Genomic DNA, 24,194 nt, shown 5'->3' with positions numbered 1-24,194 from the left:
GCATTAAAAACTTAAAACCGAAAGAAAAACCTTTTTCCTTAAATAGGAAATATGAGGTATACAGGGTTTTCAAAGAAATAGCTTTTCCCTTAGCCGGTGTAGCAGCTTCCAGTTAGTGGCGAATCTGGATGTGAGTATGTATAGATTACCAATTCCAATCACCGCTACCAGCTTAACAGGCCTGACATACTCGTAGCTGCAGACGTAGTGCAACCAAAGTGTAAATGTACAGGTAAACATGTAGTCTTGAACAGACTCGTATCAATACTCCTGAGACGTTTGGTTAACTCCAAACGTTGGTTGGTTAAATTAAACGTTGGGTGGTTGGTTAAATCCAACCACAAAGAATACCGGTATCCACAGTTTATCCCGGTCTAATCCTTACAAAAGCAACTGCCTTTAAAAAAATCTCGAACCTTAGTTCTTTCGGCTTCGAGAATCAGCTGATTTTGCGATAATGAGTTTCATCACTAGATCTACCCGGCGGGTATATAGGAAATATATATATATAAAATCTCTCTCTCTCTCTCTCTCTCTCTGTGTGGGCGCGTGCGTATGTGTGTAAAAATAAATAAATAAGTTTATGCAAATTCTTATCAACATAGGTGGAAACTTATAAAAATGTTAATACGTTTAAGATTAATAAAAAGGTGTTTACTAATCAAAATGTATTATAAATGTAAAAATGTAAAAGGAAGGGATAAGCTCAAAAATATAATATCACCCTTTGAAAAGTGTAATTCATCAACTAATGAATGAAATGATGACGTAACAATAACGTGACCTCTCATCCTAACACTTGTAATTATTAATTTCACTAGAAGTCTTTTTACTCCCACTTCTTAATAATTCTGTACACTTATTAATAACAGTATAATGAGACATCCGGTCAACAAGAAATATAGTGATCTCCGATTGTTTAAGTATGTTACTTTTTCTTGTTTTTTTAATAAATATTTCTTTTAAATAATTTTGTTCACTATAAAAAAATTGATTAGTCTTATTTTGGTAATTAAAATCTAAAAATTTTTATTATTTTTGCAATAGAATATAAATAGATCTTTATTTTTATAACACCATGTTTTTTCTTTAAAACTTTCCTTAAAGTAAAAGGAAACAATTTAATAAATACAAATTGTTAACAATCAGTCGACTCTTATATAAAAATTGATTTTCCTGAAGGTTTTTTCATGAATCCATCGCTTGTAAACATTTATATATTGCGCATACTATTACTGATAACTTTTGTACAATTTTTTTAAGTATAGGTTAATTACAACACAGAATTTTTGCTTCTGTATTTATCAAATTTTAGTTGAAATTTCGAGAAAATTCCAGTTATAACTTGTATAACTGAATTTTTTTATTATTAGATCCCGGAAATGTCCTCAAGGACCTTTAAAAAATATAAAATTATCCTGTTTACTAAGAACTTTTTTCGTTATTAAGATTTACGTCAAAATTTTATTTTTCATGATATTTTTGTTTTTTTACAATCGGTTAATTCATTTAAATACCCTTCTATATTTATTATAATGTAATTAATCTTTCATACTTAATGTTATTTAAAATCATCGTATTTAACCATATAAGAATTACAAAGAAAATAATCCTTCCTGTGAAATTATTTTGCTGTTATATTTACAGCTGAGTACATTTTTTTCCCAACGAAAGGGTACATTTATTTAATATAAACGTGTTTAAAACTGCAATATAAATCTGTAATTTTTTTAAAAGACAAGGGATTTTTACTTAAGTAATGAAAATCGGCCAAAAATATGGATGCTGAGATTTTAAATTACAACGTCGATGAAATTTCTTGACTGGCTTTGAGCATTACTGTAGTACTTATATATATATATATATTTAATTATTTATTACCCTCTTTATTGCGTTAAAACATTACGTTAAAATATGATCATATTTTTTATTTATGATCATTTATTTTATTATGATTAAGGCAAAAGATAATGTTACTAAACCTTTCTGACTCTATTTTACATGACTTATCATTTTACCTAATTAATTTTTGAAATCGAAATTTAATTTACGATATTTAATTTTTTATCCACATTTTATTTATCATTTGTGAAAATAAAAAGTTACTCGATTTATTTTAATGAAAATCATTTTAATCACAATATATTGCCACTTAGATTTACACTTTTTTTTTTTTAACAGAATAAATTAGAACTAAGTAAAATTTTAGGTATTCTCACACATTTCGGAAGGAGCTGTCGTAGATGTAATTTAATTAAAATTTTAATATTATTATTTTTCTCCTAAAAAATTTTAAGCTAATAGAAATTTAAAAAAAACTAATTTAATATTAATTGTTTATTTACTTCTTTTTTTTATATTAATTTCAGGGCTGGAAGTCGAAGTCCTGTTGAAGGAACAGAAAAAGGAAGCGGTGCACAAGCTCTAGATTCAAGCTCGTCGGAATCGGTCGATGGTGTAGAAATCTCACACAAGAATCCCTCCTTAAGTGTTCCTCACACGATGTTGCCACAGGTACGATGAGAAAAATATTATAAAATAAAGTTTATTAACCTCAAAATAACAGTAATATGGACTATAGTGTACACAAGCTTGATTAAGTTGGTTTTATTTGGTACTAGTCTGATTGTAATGAATTATTATTATTGGGTAAAACAAATCAGAGTAACATAAAAATTTAGAAAAAACAAATAATAATAAAAGATACAGACTACAGTGTAATCAGTTTGAGTTATATATTTATGATTTTATAATATCCTTATTGCTGATATAAAGTATACAGCTGATTAGATTGATTGAGGATAATAGTGTAACTATATCTATTATATAATCTGTTTTCCCGTTACTTAGATACATTAAATATTTTTTGAGCATAAAATTTTTCAAATTATTAATTTCAAGTAATTTTAAGAAATCCTTAAAAGTAAATAAAAAAGTTGTGTTTTAGATTTAATTTCATTAAATTTCTGCCTTTAATTTACAGTGTCCTAGGAACGGTACAATCTGACTTGACTTTAATAATTTATTTTTTATTATTCATCCTTACAAAAAAAATAAAATAAATAAAATAAAAAATGTAAGAAAATTTTTCAGATAAATTTGTTGTACATTCCCTGCAGTAGTTGCATGTTTTCCTGAGCTGTGTAAAATTAACATGAATTACTTTGTTATGGGATAATAAAATTTTTTACGTATTATTATCTGGATGACCAATTTTAACCTCGCCATGATTTTCATGATCTATTTTTATTAGCACTACCAAGGTGCAGTGCATTTAAAGTGAAAGATGGGTAAAAAAATGTATTTGCCAAAAGATGAATAATTTATATATCTACCTTTTCTGTGATAAATATCCATCGATCTTCCAGGAAAATAATCTCAGAAACTCATAATTAACAATGAATTACATAAATTTTCTTCATTTATATAAATGTAGAAGAATAAACCTTTAAAATTTTAATTCTAATTTTTCAACCGATTTGTATATTTCTATTTAATTTTTAAATCATATTCTGAGGTGGCGGTAAAATAAATGAAATTTTATTACGTATTTTATTAGATTACTTTATTCCAGAGGAATGCTTGATAAAATAAATCTTTTATTTTTCAAATTTTTAAAAATCTTTTAATTTTATTCTGGTAAAAAAAATAAATATTTTCTTATCATTTATTTGCGGGAATAATTTTTATAAAAGGATATTTTTATTTTGATTTGATATCAAATTAGAAATTAAATATGAGAAATGTATTGCCACTTGTAGAATATGAAAACGTAACAATTAAACAAATTTCCTTTTTTTTTTAATAAAATTATATATCTTAATCAACATAATTGCATAATCTTTTTATAATCCCCAATATTCAGGTAATTATTATTTTAGCTACTTTCAAAATACTTTTATTATTTGCTACAAATTTATGTACCCCTCTTTGACAGCTCTTAAAAATTCCTTTAATTTTTTGAAAAATGAAGCGTTAAATTTAGACTATAGAATGTGGGTGACCTAATCCACCGGGTTGGTCTAGTGGTGAACGCGTCTTCCCAAATCAGATGATTTGGAAGTCGATAGTTCCAGCGTTCAAGTCCTAGTAAAGGCAGTTACTTTTATAGGGATCTGAATACTAGATCGTGAATGCCGGTGTTCTTTGGTAGTTGGATTTCAGTTAACCACATATCTCAGGAATGGTCGAACTGAGATTGTACAAGACTACACTTCATTTATACTCATACATATCATCCTCATGCATTCTCTGAAGTAATACCTAAACGGCAATTCCCGGAGGATAAACAGGAAAAAAAATGTAGGTGACTTAAAATGTTTCATCTGAATTTTCCAGCTAACAATGCGTCATAGCTGCAGAATATTTACGCTCTTTATTGTGTAACACAACGCCGGCAACTCCCTTTCTTGCCTACACTTGTCATTGATTTTAATAGAGTGGTTCAACTTCCGGTCGTTTAATATTAGGCTTTCGATCCCAAAAAATTTAGCTTTCAACTTGGACGTAGAAATTTTATTACTTGTATAATTTAATTTTTACTTGTAAATTTTTATTTGTATTTTTGTGATTATTTATTTATTCTTTTTTTTTTTAATCGGTGACTAAATATGGTGTCATTCAACTAAACTATGTTTTTTTTTCTCTGGATCGCTATATCGCACGTTATGTCTCATTTGCTAGTATCAATCAAGTCGAAAGATTTACCTTCCTTTGTATAACAGGCGACAAATCATCGATCCCATTCGCATTCTTTGCCGTCTTCCGTTAATTTGTATTTAAAGCTCAACTATGACAAAACTATTCGTTATTGTGTTATAACTGTAGGTTAATTCTTGGTGAACAATTTTACCATGAAATTTTCAAAAAATATGCTGAAAAATCAATTTTATATCCAAGATGGTTACGCGATAATCTTTTTTTATAATCAACCGTGCTTCTTAAAGTTATTCGTAATGATTGAGGTTCGCCTGAAATGTTCTTTATCATATTTATGTTTTTTTATAATTCTGAAAATAATCACACCACTTTTTTAAATTTCTTTCATTTTTTGCATTCACATCGTATATAGTAGTTTCTTATGAACTTCATCCTGTATTTACATTTCGAAAGACCATAACACATATCTTTTCCAAATATTATTATAGGCACCGATATGAATTGTCTTATTAATTAAAAATTTTTTCATTGCATAAATGAGTGATTAATTACAAAAATGTAAACTGTAAAAGATTTCAAGTAACCGGTCGATCTTCAGTTCCTCAGGTTTGCCACCTCGAATTCCTTACAGTCATTACTATTAAGATACTCTTCATACTAACATTATTTAGATTGGTTAATTAAATTAAAAATTAGTCAATTAATTAAATATTAGTTAATTATTTTAAAAATTGTGAATACAATTAAAACAGTAAAAGCAAAGAATCGGCAGACAAACAGCTGCACATGTATAAATATAGTAAATATATTGGTATACCTAAATGAGCACGGTACGGACAGAGTTGAAAGCAGATGGCTGATCAGTCGGTAAACAAAGAGCTGTAACTAGATATAATATTTAGTTTTGTAGGCAGACAATATGAAATCTGCAACACTTCACGTAGCCTGATAGTTCACAGTCACTTCAAGCTACTAGAAGGATGTCCATCCTTTACAAAGCCAGACTTCTGTTTCGTGTATTTTTCTGTCAGAATTTAGTTTTAGAATAGTTTAGTTTTAAAACAAAACTTTTTTTTCAGTTACCTTTAGATTAAAAAGTACTTTTTAGTTGTAAAAAAATGACAGTCTAAATATCTATTTTTATAATATTATCACGATGGTTGTGGTAGATTCTAATGTTTGCAAAATGTGTAACTTTTGACTGTTTCGCCACAATTAAAGCCTTCCGCTTTAGTTTCTATTTTTATTTTGTTCGAATCATAATGAATTATTATGTATTTTAATTTTTAAAAATAAATTCCTACATCACCAAAAATTCCTAAGGTAATTGTGATAAAATTGCACTGTAAACTGTTAAAATCTAGGCGATAAATACTAATAACTTTAAGTAATAACTATTAAAAATGCATCCAAAAATTAATTCATGTTATTCCAGATCCAGTAAGCTTATCACTACACAAATCCATTTTATCACATACTAGAGAAACCTTTACCAACTGCGTCTATTGCAATCTAAACCCCTATTTCGCTTAAAAAATATTTCGCTTTCTAATTATTGTAAAATAATAACGTAGTAATAATTTTTTTTTTATTCTAACCATAATTTAGCTTGAAACGAGCAAAAATAAAATATTTTAAAATTTAGGAATATAGGCTTAAATTCTTTAAGTGATAAAAATTTCATCAGACATACCTTTTAGGAATCAAAAATCTTCATAAATCTACAAATAATTTTTTTTTTAAATTCAAATAAAATTTTATCACATCACTCGTTCAATGAATCCTATAAAAACCGGTTACAAATTAATTTAAAAGTATTTTACATACATATTTGTGTATATTGTAAATATATATATATATATATATATATATATATATATATATATATATATATTGTGTACCTATTGAAAATTAAATTGACCTAATTTCTTTTTTTTACAGGATCCCTTGACAGCACACCATGAGTTGTTCTCTAGCAGCACTTCTGGTACAGTTCTGCCCGGTGTAGATATGAAACCTAGCGTCGCTAGTCTTCAAGCGACAGTTATGTCAAACGCGGCGGCGGCAGCAGCAGTATACCCCGATTCTAGCCTTCTACACGATTATCATTCTTTGTGACAGTGGGCCGCTGGCTATTCATATGGCCAGTGACAATACTAAAAACAAAAAATCTCTAATGGACTTTTGAAATATTTTTTTTTTTTTTTTTTTTAATTCGAACTAAAGTATATTAGATATTTATATAAAAAGAGAAAGAATTAGTAGTTATTATTATTATTATTGTTATAATGCTGTGGTTATTTATAGACATTCTTCTTCGTTTCGAATAAATCGCGTTCTGTCGCTTGTTTTTAATTAGAAATCTTTGAATGATGTTCGTCTCCTTGAGAAAACTCTGTGCAATTTAATCTTGTAAATTTTAATCGTTAAATTTTTACCGGCATTTAATTTAATTTTTTTTTCAAATTGTTATAATGAAATACGGTTTAATTTATGGTTTTTAATGATAACAATTATTATAATTTTGGAATTTCAAAAGAAAAATCTAAATAAAAAGTCATGTCCAGGAATTAAAAAAAAGTTAGTTGTCTTGATGTTTTAAAAAGAAATAGGCCTACGTTCTACTTTTTTAATGTATTTTATATAGAATATCTCATGAAAAGGTTTTGTCTTTGATCGCCTTTCGGTGTTTTATTTATCTGCAGATTATACTAAAATTTCGTGCGAAAATTAAAATAAATCATAAAACACTGACCTTTTTTCTCGTTTGTTATTAGTAAAGATGATCGTTGAAAATTAATGATAATCATTAAAAATTAAACTCCAGTTTTAATTAGTTATTGAAATATTTTATAGTATTGATAAAATTAGCTGAAATTTTTCAATTAAAAAAAATTACTACGGAAACTGAAGGACATCCGACAGTTAATAGTGAAGCTTCATAAATGAGGATTTAAAAACTCTTTATGATTTTTTTTTCGTTGACCTTTAAGACCACATCTTAGTTTTATTATAAGTACATTTATTTGTTTATTTATATAACCCTATAAAAAAATTACAAATATTTAAATCTAGAGATTTTAGTGGTCTCTCTAAAAGTCCACTATTAAATCAATGACCGAGAAGTTCAAATCAATAACACTTTTATAGTATTTTCAAAAACAAGTCAGAATACCTTCTTGTTTGAAAATAGAAGAACTTATATTGGGACCGATGAGATTCCTTATATAACATTATTATTTAACACATCGAAATAACATCATCATAATCATTCATCTTTATGATATTGCTAGATGTCACATGTTTTCAAAAAGAAAAAAGAATATATTTATTTTAACCTTACGAAATTTCAAACAATCAAATATGTAAAACCTCTTCGTGAGTTATGCTAAATAAAAATAATTTTATTTATTCATATATATATATACATACATACATACATGTATGTATGTATACGCCTCACCAACATTTAATATGTTGAAATAAGTGGTTGTTTCAATCTCCTCGGAGACACAGGCTCCGCGTTCTATCTGTGTCGCTGAAGAACACTGGTTTGAGTCTTAAAAATATAAATAAAATGGTTATTTCACACCTGAAATTAGAGTAATCACTTGAAAATAATTTGCCGACATTTTTTTTTAAATCATTGAAAATAAAAATTTATTTTTATAAAATAAATGACTCAAAGTTATTTTTTTTTCATAAACATTAGACATTTGTTTATAATAAAATTATATTTTTAAATTTATTTATAAAAATATAATAATAATAAATTGCACAGCGTTAAATGTTTTATTTTCTGTTTGGGAATATAATATCGAAAGAGTTGATATATTAGTAAATATTATTTAAATATCTTAACTGATACGTATTTGTGATCAAAAAATTTACTTAAAATCCTTATCTAATTATTATTCCTATATGTTAATCTCGTAGTTAAGGCTTATAAACATGTTTTTCTTTACAAATTTTTATATCAGTCTTATTACAATCAATTCTCATTCATAATAGAAATATATAGTTTCATTATATATATATATATATATATATAGAGAGAGAGAGAGAGATAGAGAGAGAGAGAGAGAGAGAGAGAGAGAGAGAGAGCCTAAAAATTGCTAAATGTAATTTTGAATACCTTCTCCTTACCCGAATAAAATTTAATTTTAATTTTAACTACGTGATAATCGTAAATGAAAAAAAAATCAGTATCACCAATAAAATGTTTAATTAGAAAACATTGTTTTATACGATTAAGTTTAAAAAATAATGTACGTTGTTTAGGTATTATAAATATAAAATACAACAATCTTCTACTGATGATAACGAATGAAAATTGAAATGCGCATTTATTAGTAATTTAAAATAAAATTTACCGTTACTGCTGAATAGTTGTTTCAGAAGTTCAACGTTTGATTTTATTATTTATAAGCAAAGTTTAATGTTAACTATTTTCTTAATTTTTTTCTTTGACTTATTATAATCAATTTTTACAACTCTTACATTTTTTTATAATTAAAAATATGCTGTGTTACATTTTATTTTCTGAAATACGCTCATTTTCTTAGAACTAAGATATTATTAGTAATAAAATAATCTTCAAGATCGTTCTGTAAACCTTTCCCATACATAAATGTGCGCGCAAAAATAATTTATTTTTCTAATTATAAACAGTTTTTTTTTTTAATTAAAAATCCCTTCTTTTTTAAAATATTTTTAAAAAAAATCAATAGGCCTACTGGTAAAATAATTTAATTACATTTAAAAAATTAAAGTTTGTTTTACCGGTGGTTTAAGTTTTCTATTCCAAGATATTTGAACTATTTTTGTAGTGTACTAGCCACTAATTAGCTTAAATAAAATTTCTACTTTAAACGAACAGACATATAGATAAAAAACTATCGTATACCCAAATTTAAGTATATTAGATTTCTGAATGTATTTCAATTTATTTTGAGATTAAACTTTTATTTTATTTATTTAATTGTGTGGTACATTATATTTAGGCTACATCTAAGTTAATTTAAATCAAATTTAGAATATATTTTATAATTAATCACAAGTGATATTTCATTATATTTTTTTATAATGTGTATGATCAGCACAAAATTAGAAGGGCTTGGTCATTTTTTTTTTTACTTATAAAACCTCTGTTGTCTAAGTTAAAGGAGCAAAACGAGTGTAACAAAAGAGAAATTGTACCGACATAATATTAATTCGACTAGCTCTAGGCATTATCCGAAGCGTATAAGATATTTTTGAAACGTTAATATTTGAACTGAAGATTATAATCAGTGATAACTTTTTCGATTTAATTTTACTCAGTGACGTACACACAGGAAGATTCTTGGGAATAACGCCTTGCTATAGACCGAGGAAGTTTTTTATGAAATCTGATCGATATTCTAATCCCGAAATTATATTTTTTTAAATTATAATAAATTACTTTTAAACACTCGGTAAACTTTAATTAATAAAACGTGTAACCTTTCTTTCTATAATTTATAAACATTAATTACGTAATATGGATTACCTAACTTCAAAAACAATACGTAATGTATTACGATAAACATTTTTTTATATCTTTTATAAACAGCTTATTTTTATAATCGTCTAACTGTGTTCAGTCAGTATTGTTTATATTTATACTTTCTGTAATTTATTAAAAATAATTATTATTTATTCATTATCAGATTTGAGGTCTAAATGATGTTTAACGATCCGATTGAAAGTAATATATTTCCATTTTGTATAACCTACTGTATAAATATTACGCCTTATTTTAGTTATAAGTTAACAATATTAACTTATTTAAATTTTTAAATTATTTTTCTTATTTTTGAGGGCTACAGATCCTTTTTTTAAAACCTAAGACTACGATTTTTTTTTTTAGCTTCTATAACTCGGTCGACCTCAATAACGAGTGGTAGCGAGTATGCTTTTCATCCAGAAAGTTCTGGGTTTGAATCCACGTCAGATTTAGCATTTTTCACACCCTGCAAAATTCATCTATCATTTTGAGATTGTAATCGGACATCATTTTGTTGTTTCTAAAAAAAAAAATAACCATTTCGGTTACGGTGTGCCATCTTATACACATATATACATGGAAATATTCCGATAAAAAATCAACTTTTTGTGTCGGTTAAAGAAAAGATGAGAAAAACATAATATATTTTTAAACAGATTTCTAGATTTTTCTTTGATATAATTAAACATCTACGATCTGTTCCCCAAGAAAAATTAATAAATCTATTGGATGTCTAATTGATTTGAAGAAGTGAAAGCCCAAAATCAATTAACTCCTGTCTACATCCGTTTTATTCTGGCTGGTACTCTGTATCAGCTGTCAATGGATGGTAATGAAATGATTTCTTTTTTGCAGTGTGGGAAAAATGCCATGTCTGACCAGGATTCGAACCCAAAACCTCTTGATGAAAGGCATAAATACCTCCCACCCTGCTAGAGAGGTTGACACATAACTTTAATAAAATTTCCTTGCGTAAAAATTTTCTCAGATCGAGAATAATATAAGCTTGAGCGTAAGATTTGGAAATGTTATTTTTGTAGCGTATAAAAAATGCCATGCTTGTCGGGGATTCGAGCCCGGGACCTCCGGATGATAGGCCAAGGCGTTACTACTCCGCTACAGAGATCGGTTTGCTCCTGTATTAATTATTTATATATTTTTTTTTTTTTTAAATCTATGAACAATTAATAAAATAATAAATTTTATCTATTCCTAATAGATATAAATTTTTGTTAAAAATTTATTTAGACTATATTTTAATTTTTTTTTAAATGAAGAACGTTTAAAAAAAACAACTGATTATTATTTTTAGTGATTTTTTATGTATCTTGATTTATGTTAAGAAGTACTAATTTTTGCAAGTGTATAAAGTTTTGATGTTAACTTGCATTGTCAGTGTTATAACCAATAAAATGGAATTATTAGGTAATAAATCCTAGAATAAGGATGACAGAGTAGAGAAATATTTTAAATTAATAAGTTCTTTTATTGAACTTAAAAAATAAATTATTGAACTTAAAAAATAAATAATATAATCAGATTCAGTAGCTGAAAATTATCAAAATTTCAGTATTATAATCAAATGTCTTTGCACAATATCCGATAATTTAGGTAGATTATTATATTAAAATAGAATTTAAAAGCTTATATTTATAAAATTATTCTAAATATTATAAAAATTTTACTATATTTTTCAAAATAATTTACTTTAAAAATTTTTATTGCTTTTTATAATAATAAATATAATTTATTTTAACACTGGGGTTGTATAAAATTTTGGTAATTTTTTAAGTCTAGTATTATTAATAGACCTTTTTCTTATTAATTCTGAATAGATGCGACCCAAATGGAAATGGATGTGTACCAAAGAGTGTGGAGGCGATAAACTACGATGTGAAAAATAGAGATTATATTGTACATATAATAATATATATATATAGTGTTTAGTTATAATATCCCGTCCTTAATTCCAAATACCAGAGTACTTTTATAATAATCTATTTGCTAATTTAATATGAATTTACATTATTATTAAGCCAATTTTTGAAATATTTCAATTAAATATCTTTTTTAAACAAAACGTATGTTTGAGTTATATTTTTTAATTTATTGAAACTGATGATTTATAATATTTTTTTCTAAAAATGAAATACTTTCATTTATTTTTTTATGCGATTTCTTCTCTTATTTTTAAACATAAATACTTAAATTATAACGTTTAGTTTTGAATTCGATAAATAACATATCAGTATGTAATTAAACTTTATTTACTTTTTAAGAACATTTATTTTTATTATAAACAATTTATTATTTACATAATATTTTATTATTAACAATTAATTTTATAACAGACTATTTATTTTGCAGTAATAAACCGAATACTTTTAATAGTAATCCTTATTTAAGTTACATTATAAACATTCTATTCGATTTTACAGCAATCTTTAGCAAATGATGCCGTTCCCATTTGGGCGTCTTTTGATAAAATGTTTGGTCATTCGGATATTATGGTTTTTACTAAGATAACATAAATTTTGGAAATAATCATTATATATCTAATGGCTCTAATACTGTTTTTGACTGCATTTAAAATACATGTCATTCTGATACTGCTATCGATAATAATAAGAACCGACAACAGAGTGGAGAAATGTAATCTCATTTACTTGGCAGATATCTAAAAAATTACTGAAAGCGTTACGATTCAATTTTGTATTCAAAATTTCAGATTTTTATGAAAAACTAGCATCCCCGTCGCGGCTTTGCCCGTGCAATATGGTTACATGTGATCAATTGTATATCGACCAATACTTTGTCGTTTTGGATAAATATGAGCTAATTCGGACCATAAATACAATTTTTCGAAATATTTCTACCCCAGCGCCACCTGGCGGGTCCAAACTAATTCTGAAACCTTCGCGATCGTGCGCACAAACTTTTAATAAAATCTTGTTATCTTAATTATGCAACCGTATGTAAGTTTGTTAAACACTTGTTTTTTACACTTTATTCACTAATGCACTTTTTCAGTCCTTTTTCTGGCCACAAGTGACAGAGCTTAAATACTTTTGTCTGCGAGATCTTCAGGTATTTTTCTTTTTCCCTACGTACTTTTTTACTTGCGAGATCTTCTGGACGAATTTAAAAAATATAAAATTTTGTAATATGTATCTTGTCCGCACGGGTAATTTTCTGTCTTTCATATATATATAAGGAATAAAGTTTGTTTGTTTCGTAAATATCTCGTCACCGGCGCTATCTAGCGGGTATAATTTATGAAAACTTATCTCTTTTAACGTAACTAATATCTATTCTGAATATGAGCCAAATCGGACCATAAATACAATTTTTCAAAATATCTCGATCCCAGCGCCACCTAGCGGATCCAAACTAATTCAGAAACCTTCGCGGGCGTGCGCACAATTCACCAAAGTTTCATCGCAATCGGATGAACGGTTTAGGAAGGCATAAGAGACATACAGACAGACAAATATTCATTTTTATATATATAGATATATTTTATAATATATTATAGTTTTGTTTAATTTTCATCTCCATCTGTCATGAATAAAAAATTGCAAAATTAATTTTATTTCGATGTATTTTTTAACACTTATTTATTTTTAATTAATTTTTTTTTCGATTTAATTAAAATACGTAAGATAATAATTTTTTTCTTTTAATTAAACTTTAAAAGTTTTTTTTTAAATTAAATTATTTCATTTTTGCAATGACAACTAAATAACTATGTTTTTTTTTTAGATTTAACCAAGAAATTTTTTAGTTTTTTTATTAATAATCATAAACAATATATTTTTTTTCCAAATTTTAAAACATTCGTACACGTTCATAAAGTCAAAAATGAATATATTAATACAGTAATATATATATTATAGGAAGTGCCTTTTTAATGAAGGTTATTTTCCAGTTCTGTAAGTTACCCGTTAAGGATCTCCATAAGAAATTCCAAAATCCTATTTCTTAGCGGGTCTTTAAAATGTTCAAAATCCCAAGATTTCAATTTTAGAAGTTAGATATAAAGTGATTTTTTATAAGCCAACAGAATTTTGTATTTCGTACAAATATAATATAAATAATAACCTTATCTTAAATGTCACATCAGTAGGAAGTAAGAGTAAACGACCGTAACTTTCTGTCATTGGCTAAATTTCGATTTTTTCAACGTAATTATGATCGTAGCTTGATCCACCCACCCATCGATCGGATGTAATCGTAAAATATTTATCTATTATTATTATTATTATTATTATCATCGTATTTTCTCGGTCATTAGCCCGATGAAAATTTATAACGTATGAAAAAATATGATACTGACTGGGATTCGAACCAGGAACCTCCGCACAAAATCCCTAGGTGCTACCTATTTAGCCATGGAGGTCGGCGATAATTTATTATTATTCTAATAAATATTTATGATAAAAAATTAAGGAGAATTTTTTTCGGAGTTCTATTTCAGCGAAATATGATACATTATTGTCATTAGCTTTTAACGTTTCATACCAGCTTGTTTTTTATGTAATCCTCTGCACTTAAATTCAATAAAATATTCGTATATGGTTTACAGTTTTTTATCCGTAAATGTATTTCTTACGGTTTCCTTTGTCATTAATAATTGTCACAACTGGCGAAAATCTTTTTTCTAACAAATTTTTTAAATAACTCGTCTTTTTTCATCTTTTATGGATTTTCTTCGTTGAGAGTTGATGTTTTACAGTTGAGTCAACGATCATAAAAAATAATGTAAAATTAATTTAAAGTGAAACGCATGTAAAACAATGAACAATTCATTTATTTAACGTTAATTTTTTTTTTTAACACAATTAAATATCTACTATCTGTTTCCCTCGGAAAATGAATAGATTTATTGAATATTCATAATCGTCTTGAAGGAGAAAAGCCCAACAGCAATAATAACTTCTATCTATTCTTTAATTGTGGCTGATATAAAAGTTTTCGATGCGATGGGTGATAATGAATTTCTTTTTGTACCGTGTGAAAAAATGCTCGGACTTGAACCCAGATTCTCCAGATGAAAGGCAGAGACACTATCGCTTTCCCACAAAGATCGAAAAATGCTTTGTAAAGTATTTTATAATCGTTTTTAATCTTTTGTTGTAAAATCAAGACTAAAATATATTTAGACCGAAAAATTAAACTAGTAAAACAAAGTTTTTCATTATTTAGACCACCGGTATACATTTACTGCACACCGTGTTTCAAGCATATATAGTGGGTTATAGTACTTGTAGTGGCCACAGACAACAGTATATATTTTAAAATTTTGTTTCAATTAATTTTTTATCAACCAATTCTAATTTTTTACTAAGGAATTTAAAATATTTGTTATCAATCCGTTGAAAAACTACAATTTAATTTGTCATTACGCACATGGTTTTCGAAACCGAAATAAGAACAAAATTTGTTATGTGTAAAATACAGTTTATACGGTATATTATATTACATTAATAATAGTAATTTTATTTCTAATTAAATAAAATATTAAAATCTCTATTACTCTATCTTACTATCGAAATTAGTTTAGATTTCTTAATAATACAGTTACAACAACATTCTAAATTATTGGAAATTGGATATCTCTAAAAGCCAGCCTGCTTCAGAGATTACCGGAAATATAATTAATTAATATAAAGAAAGTAAAGACAAAACATCGATTTAATAAAAAACTTAAAAAAGGCGCGACAAGTGGTATTCACCATAAACTTATCGTAAAACGTATTTCCCATTAAAGAAACATAGAATTCTACTCAGTTTACATATTGACCCTTACTATTGTAATCAAATTTGAACAATCAACCATTCAAATATAGAAGACAAATTTGTTTCACGATCGATATCATCACATCTGTTGTACATCACGTATATTGAACACGAAAAGCCAAAGCGATAATGAAACAAGCCACCTCTATGAAACAAACATATATTTATAATACAATTTTTTTTTATTGAAAAAAACGACATATTATTATCTATTTTTGACATAATCACCAAGTTTTTCTAAACACTTTTCATATATTGCAACAAGTTTGTCAATTCTAGTCTCTAAAAATTTCATCCAATCTCCTTCAACCATTCAAAGACTGCTTCCTTCAGTTCATCATCATTAGCAAAATGCTCCCTTCCCTGATCTCGCTTGAGAAGACCAAACAGATGGTAGTCAAAGGGCTAGATCAGGGCTGTAAGAGGGATGAGACTAGACATACCACTTGAATTTTTGCAGTAACTCCTTTGTCACATGAGGCTGAATGAAGAGTAGCGTTGTCGTGAAGAAAAACGATCCCATCGCTCAATCTTCCGGATCTTCGATCTTTAATGGCTTTACGCAATTTAAAGTCTCACAGTAAGATTCGGCATTGATTGTTGCTCCTCGGGGCATAAATTCACTCTAAATAACTCCCTCAGAATCGAAAAAGACTGTCAGCATAACCTTTCGAAAATGTGGAGATGTTTTCACTTTTTTTTAGGCTGCGGCGAATTTTTATGTCTCCATTCATGTGATGCTCGTTTAGTCTCAGGAGTGTAATGAAGCATCCAGCTCTCATCCCCCGTGATGATTTGTTTCAAAAACTGTGGACCGGTTCTGGAATAACGTTGAAGAAGAAAGAGCAGACGCAAATCGTTGATATTTGTGGTTGTCGATCAACAGATGTGGCACCCATCGTGCACACATCTTACGGTAATCAAGCTGATCGTGAATAATCGCAAACACACTACCATAGCTGTTGTTAAGTTCACTTGCATTTTTTATAATTTTAATGAGCCGTTTACTCAATATTATTTCATTCACGCGTTCCGCGTTACCCTCGAGTTTGCAGTTGAAGGACGCCTAGCACGCAGTTCGTCACTCACATTTGTTCTTCCGTTTCTGAACGTTTGGCACCATTTTGTGATCATAGGGCGTGACATTGCATTCTCACCGTATACCTCAACAATTTGGCCATGAATTTCACAACAATAGTAATTTTTTGCTCACAAAAATCGGACTACTGAACGCACTTCTATGGTGGACGAAACCTCTATAGGAGACGCCACATGACAACAATACTACACACGTACTGAATGTCGTACAGAATTGCAGCTGGGAAGCATAAAGACAACAACGCAATCATTACTGCCATCACAAGACATTAATATATCCCTTTCAGTTCAAGAACACGGCAATGGTGTAACTTACTTTTTGATCCAGCTCTCGTACCTAACAAATTATTGTACAATTGATTCTGAACTGCACAACATTTTCATTATATAATTTGAGCACAATTTTTTTAAACAATAAAACTTTCTTATACAACTTCCTTTTTTATTCTGTTAATCATTATTTGCAATTACTTTTTTCTTATTCTTTTAAGTCTTCATCTCTCCGCGAAACATGGAGGTTAACCTCGTCACCGATACTTTACCACCAGTGATGTCAAAATGTCTTATCGGTATTTTGATCTGTCATTACCGATGATTACAGGTTTAAATAAATTATTAACAATCATTATTGTTTTCATTATTCATCTATGTTAGAATAATTTATTTTTCTAATACAAACAGCTCAAATTACTATACTTTATCACTATACTTGTTGTACCTTTACCGATTAATTTTGAGGCTTAATATCTTGTTTTATAACTTCAGTAAAAAATTACGTATTATATTATTTTATTCCGGATTTTGTTAACCCATTCGATTCCATCTCATAACTGAAATTTTTCTTTATAAAATTCAAGAAAAAACTAAAGAAAGTGATACTTTTTAATTTTTTTAACCAATTTTATTCTACTTTGTGAGAAACGTATAAAAGAATTTTTTTTCAATTCCCTATTAAATGCCTCATAACCAAAATCATATTTTTCTATTGTCTTCGCCCGATTCAGACGTTTCTGGATGACCGAACATGTTTAACAATTATCCCCTATTTTTCTAAACGTTTTTAATGCGATTTTAAATATAATGGGTAATATTAATAATTAGAAAATGTTTTTTGTTTCGATGAATTGAATAAGACAAATTTAACGATAATTAAACATTATTACGCAAGCATGAATGAAATATTTTTTAAAATAACTTCTACATAAAAGCTGCAGAAACAAAATAAAATGCTAATATCACATAATCACAAAAATTATTTTGGATAAACCATGCACCTTGATTAAAATATTATGCTGGGTAATCATTTCTTACAAGGTATTTACTATTCATCGCCTGCTAAGGCGCATTTCTCATATTTCAAAGATTGTGATTTCACAAAATTAGTTTTTAATATTACTCGCGTTTTCTTACCCGGCCTATCAACGTACAAGCAAATGAGCGTTTTTTTTCAATTTTAAAAGATAACCATTCTTTTTTAAGAAATAAATATTTCTTGATAAATGGCCGTTAACTGAAAAAACCATTCCTTCAAAAACTCCTAAATTTGGTGAAAACAGTGAAAAATATTTATTTATTACGTATTCATTAATCTTTAAATCTGATTATCTGTTATACGCTGTGATAATTCAGTAGAGTTAGATTAAAAAGTTATATAGATGGATTTTATTTTAATTTTTTGAATATTCAAATATTTCAATAAAAATTTTATAGGTTAAAAAAAATCGATAACTAAAAAAAAACTACTGAATGTTAATAATTATTATGGAGAGATTTAATAATTTTATTAACTTATTGACAACGATGGTGTAGTGTATTGAGTACCAATATAATAAAGTTATATTAACGATAAACGTGTTTTTATTTTCATTTTGTAGGTTTGATATTTCAAATAAAAATAGCATAAAATCAAAAAAAAAATTGTGTAAAATTTAATAATATTGTAAGGATTTAAATTATAAATGAAATATCATAAATTTAAAAATTAAATAAATAAACAGCTAAATATTTTTTTATTAATATTTTTTATCCTGTTGTAGTAAATAAGTAATGTATTATTATAAATCGAAAATTTCTTTCATTTGAAGTAAATTTAATTGACTGATATTAAAACTATCGAGTAATTCAGTAAAATGTAATCGACAGTGCACAAAATCGACAGTGTCCCAAATATGATTTCATATTAACTGAACATTTCATATGATTTCATATTATTATTATTATTATCAGCTAATTTTTTACTCTCTTATACCACCGAGTGAAATAGAAAATGTATATTTTTTAAACATAGTAAATATTTAAAAATTTTTTATTTCTAATAATTAGAAAATAAATAAATCAGTTTATATTGCTAATTAAAATAGTTTATTAATGAAGTACTTTGGTATACATGGTTATAGATTTTTTTTTTATATATATATATAAATAATTTTTATTGTAAATACTAGTACATATGTATATAATTATATAATATTATATATATATATATATATATATATATATATATATATATATATAAACGTTCTATAAAGTGTCTTTATTAATGTAATATATAACACATATAAAAATATAATATAAATAATTAAATTAATTAAATTTTATCTAGCTTGTTTGGGTTTTGCTTTTATACGCCCCGGTGACGAAAATAGGCTATGTAAAAGTAGATTATTATAATTATTAATATAAATATTTTAAAATATATTTATTAATAAATATATAATTGTAGTAATAATAATAATTTTATTATTATTAATATTATTATTCACGGCTGTAAATATCTTTCATTAATAATATATTACTCATCATCATCATTATTATTATTATTATTATGATTATTTTATTATTATTATTATGTTTCTTATTATTTAATGAAGTACTTAATGATTACAATTGTTTCGCTTTTATTTATTTATTTTTTTACAATTTTTATATTACTAAAATAATTTAACTTTTATCTGTTTCAGATCCTTTTATTCCTGTCTTTAATATCCTATAAACGATAATGAAAATATAGATCAACATTTTTCATACATACAAATCTAACATTTTAATTTTGATTTTAAACAAAAACAGCGAAGATAGTACTTTTTCGGAAGTACTTTTTTTAAATACACAATAAACAAAATTATTTACGATGTTATTGTTTAAAAATAATGGTAATTATTAAAAAGAAAGAAGAGTAAAGTATTTTAACCATTATTTATTTGATTTTTGTAAGAAACTTTCTGATTAAAAAAATGTTTACGATTAGACACAAAAAAAAGGAATGAAGTGAATAAATTCTCAGACGTACGGTACAACAGCCGATTAACATTCTGATAAGGGTTTAAGACCTTTTATTCGAGATAAAGACAAAAAATTTGATTTATAAACATTAATTAATGCAGAACATGGCATAAATTCATTCACCATAGGTATAGTTTCAATAAATAAGTTTATTATTATTACAACATAAATTACGTCGATGTAATCGACATAAATTCTTGTCTTTGTAATCTATATGTAGATTTCTTATCTGCAATCTATATTATATAGATTAAATCAAGAACGATAAGTGTACTATTGCACAAACAACTCTCACCGATCTCCGTGACAGAGTAGTGTGGAATTTTCGTCTTTCAATCAGAAAGACGTTCTGAATTCGATTCGTAGTCGGGCTTCGCATTTTTGTACACGCTAAAAAATTCATCTCATAAAAAAAAACAAGTAGGTAAATCGGTCTCCAATTTTAAGAATAAATAGCATAAGGAACTACCCATCGATTTACTAAAAGAATCGAGGATAACAATGGTAAAAACCTTTATAAACATCCTGATAATATAATCAAATTGAATTACCCTTTTTGTCATTATTACTTTCCTATTGTGCGTTGTTGTTTTCTTAGCCACAAAAAGTCATAAAAATAGTTTAAAAAGTAAACAATTTTTTCTAAAATTTCATCCCACGGTCAAATTTCTTGACGTTACCCGAAGGATATTTTATTCCTTTATTATACGCATATCTTCCACCGTCCGATTCATACAGTGCGTTTGGAAAGTCGCTGTGCAGTATGTCTTAGAATTACGTGGTGCATTCTGTTCTTTCGGCGTTACAATGGTTGTTGCACTGTGGGTTCGTTCAGTGTTGCTCCTTAATAAGCCAAAATATCAGTTGTTGAATTCGGATTGAATGCGCTCCTTTTCGTTTCGTTTATCGGAATCAATAGTTGCGGGAAACGTAATAGTTCTTTCGGTAGAGTAACGCATTTTTCTTGTTGAACACGTCTTTCGTGAATTGACAAGTATACAGATTTAGTGAAGTATAAGTTTTCTGAAAAGTTTCCAAATACTCCTGTACTCACTGTAATGCACGTCAAACTCTTATTGAAATATTTCAGCTCTGATGAAGACGCTGATCAAAGTGAAAGACCACTAAAACTATACGAACAGAAGCTGCTTGATATTTCGGATGCTATATCCGAAAATCCATCAGTCAGTGCGTAAGTTAGCACAGCAGCAAGATATCGGACTTGCTACCGTACATAAAGCTGTAAGAAAAGAAATGAAACCTTTCCCCTACAAAGTAATGTATGTTCAAGAACTGAAACCTACAGATCATGCCAAAACTACATTATTGTCAGTAGTTTAAACATTTTATTGACCAAAATTCCGTTTGAATTTCAAAATTCGTCGACATTACGTTTTTATGGATTAAGCGTGGTTTCATCTGGGAGGGTATATTAATTAACAAAATACACGACTGTGGTTCACAATTAACCCCGTGAATTACACGAATCTTTACACGAAGAGAAAATTGGAGTTTGGATCGGTGTGTGTAGAACGCGCATTATGGGTCCAATCCTTTTTGAAAATACAGCTAATAATGATCGTTATTGTGTTGTTTTAACCAATTTCATTACTCAATTAAAAAAAGTGGAAATCAATCACTGTTGGTTCCAACAAGATGGCGCCGCAGCACACACAGTCAATGAATTTTTTATGAAATGTCTTTGGTGAACGAATCATTTCAAAGGGTTTGTGGCCTGCAAGATTGACCGATCTGGCTCCCTCAGATTACTTCTTCTGGAGGCAGCGAAACAAGCAGTGTATTGCAACAGACCACGCACTATTTACAAACTAAAAAACTCAATAACGGTATACGTACAAGACATTCCATTACATCAGCTGGTTAAAGTGTTTGAAAATATATAGAAATGTGTGCAGTGTTATACTGATATTGGAGGAGGTCATTTTGACCTCTTTTATAAATTATTCCAGTTATTGTAATATCTGTTTCTATAAAATGAAATAAAATTACAATAATTAAGAAGGTTTCGTCATTACTCCTCCATAATTCCAGTCCACAGTAATTTTTGGAACGCTCTCTGTAATAATTTCTTCGTTTTGTTTTTAGATGACAAATTTCAATATTTTTCGAGTGACAAATACTAATGTTATGACCTCTCGTAATAATAATAGCTTGATCCCATTACTCAACAGTCTATCTTCTTTATATATATTTCGTTAAACAATCCCGAAAACTGTCCGTATTTACACTTTTAATTCAGGTCAACGTTTATGACGTACTTTATCATATACTGAACCAAATATTTATCCAACAATTTTTGCATGTAGGTACTAAATAAACCCACGAAGATAACTGTTCCGACTTGTCAGTTGCATATTTTCCTACTATACGAATTAATATCGTTAAATATAATACGCGTAATACAATCATTATACACTTACAAAAATTTTTAGTACCTACGATTACTGGTGTAATGCGATAAATTATTTTGTTGGTCTTGATTTATTATAGTTAAATTTAGCTTTTACAAGATAAAATGTTGCATTATCTTTCATTTTTATGGACAATTAAACAAGTTAATTAATAAGCATAGTTTACATTAATCTCTTATCGTCCAGTGTCATATAACATGATGTAAAATTAATACGTTTTTATCATAAAATGAAAACCTATCAAAGCTGATTATTTAGTATCTAAATAGAAAATAAATAATAGAGGAAGTATTCAGCGACTGTAATTGAGATAAGAAAAGAAGTAAATCTGTTCAAAAATTATGTAACAAGAAAGTAAAATACGCGGGTAGACAGATAGGCCTATTTTATCAATAGATTACAATCTAATGTGGGACTAACATACGAGTGGGAGACAAGAGGAATAGCGACAACAATGGATAAAAAAAACAGGTCAATTTTTGTTCAGTGTACATATCTATTGGGATTAGAGTCAAGTGTGCATTCGAGGGCTCTCGAGCGGAAGACAGACCCGGCGCCTCGACTTTCAATGGACCAACTATGTATCCCCCTTCATCTTCTGTTGTATCTTCGCATCCATGTTAAAGTACTACGTTGATGGTATTGTACACCTGGCTTCCTCTTTTAAACTAATAAACTTCCTTCTATTTTTTTTTTTTTTTTTTCTAAAAAAAGGGAAATTTTTTTGAAGTTTTTTTTTAACAAGATTTTATATGATAAAACCAGTCAGAAACCCGATTTGATTTATATGTGTAATACTTTATAGGATATGTATTGTGGAAAATACATTATATTTTAACTGGATGAGATCATTTAATCATTTTGTTAAACTTTTGAATTATATTATTCTGAAATATTTTACAAACTTAACATATTCTAGATAAAAATTCTACACATATCATTTTTAATCGTGTTGTTCAATCCGTTAAAATCTATTTAGAAACGAAAGAGTACTAGGTAAATTAACAATTCATAGCTTTTTCAGTAACAAAAAATGCCTTTAAAAGTCCTAAATTTTACATTTCATTGATTTTTCTATGATGGTTAGTATTCAATGATCACAAAACTGATATTATCCGTACCAAATAAAAAATAATTTACCTCGTTTGCTAGATATCATTCGATTCTGAAAATATATTTATTCCGATTAAGAAACCCACAGAATGATTAACAACGTTTTGTTGTATGACATACTTATAGTAGCTGCTATTAGAAATTACTAGTGGTAATTACCACAATTTTCAAGAATAATAAGTATAGCATAACAAGTTTACTAATAAGAATGAGGCGTGAAATGGTTTTCCGTTATATTATTCACTGATTAAAATATATGGTTATACAAAGGTATTCAACGAGGT

At 27.4% G+C, this 24,194-nt stretch overlaps 1 protein-coding gene across 1 annotated transcript in view; it reads left to right on the top strand.

Moving 5' to 3' along the window:
* Positions 1-7,185, top strand: part of LOC142325456 (homeobox protein six1b-like) — a 187,625-nt gene extending 180,440 nt beyond the window's left edge. Inside the window, exons 2-3 of the mRNA XM_075367249.1 lie at positions 2,370-2,514; positions 6,601-7,185. Of these exons, the coding sequence (XP_075223364.1) occupies positions 2,370-2,514; positions 6,601-6,777 (322 nt within the window). The 3' untranslated portion in view covers positions 6,778-7,185. The remainder of the gene's footprint in view (positions 1-2,369; positions 2,515-6,600) is intronic.
* Positions 7,186-24,194: the final 17,009 nt, after the last annotated feature.

Source organism: Lycorma delicatula, chromosome 5 (genome assembly GCF_047948215.1).
Source record: "Lycorma delicatula isolate Av1 chromosome 5, ASM4794821v1, whole genome shotgun sequence".
Taxonomy (NCBI): Eukaryota; Metazoa; Arthropoda; class Insecta; order Hemiptera; family Fulgoridae; genus Lycorma; species Lycorma delicatula.
Note: the sequence above shows the minus strand (reverse complement) of the source record. Positions and strands in the feature narration are given on the sequence as shown.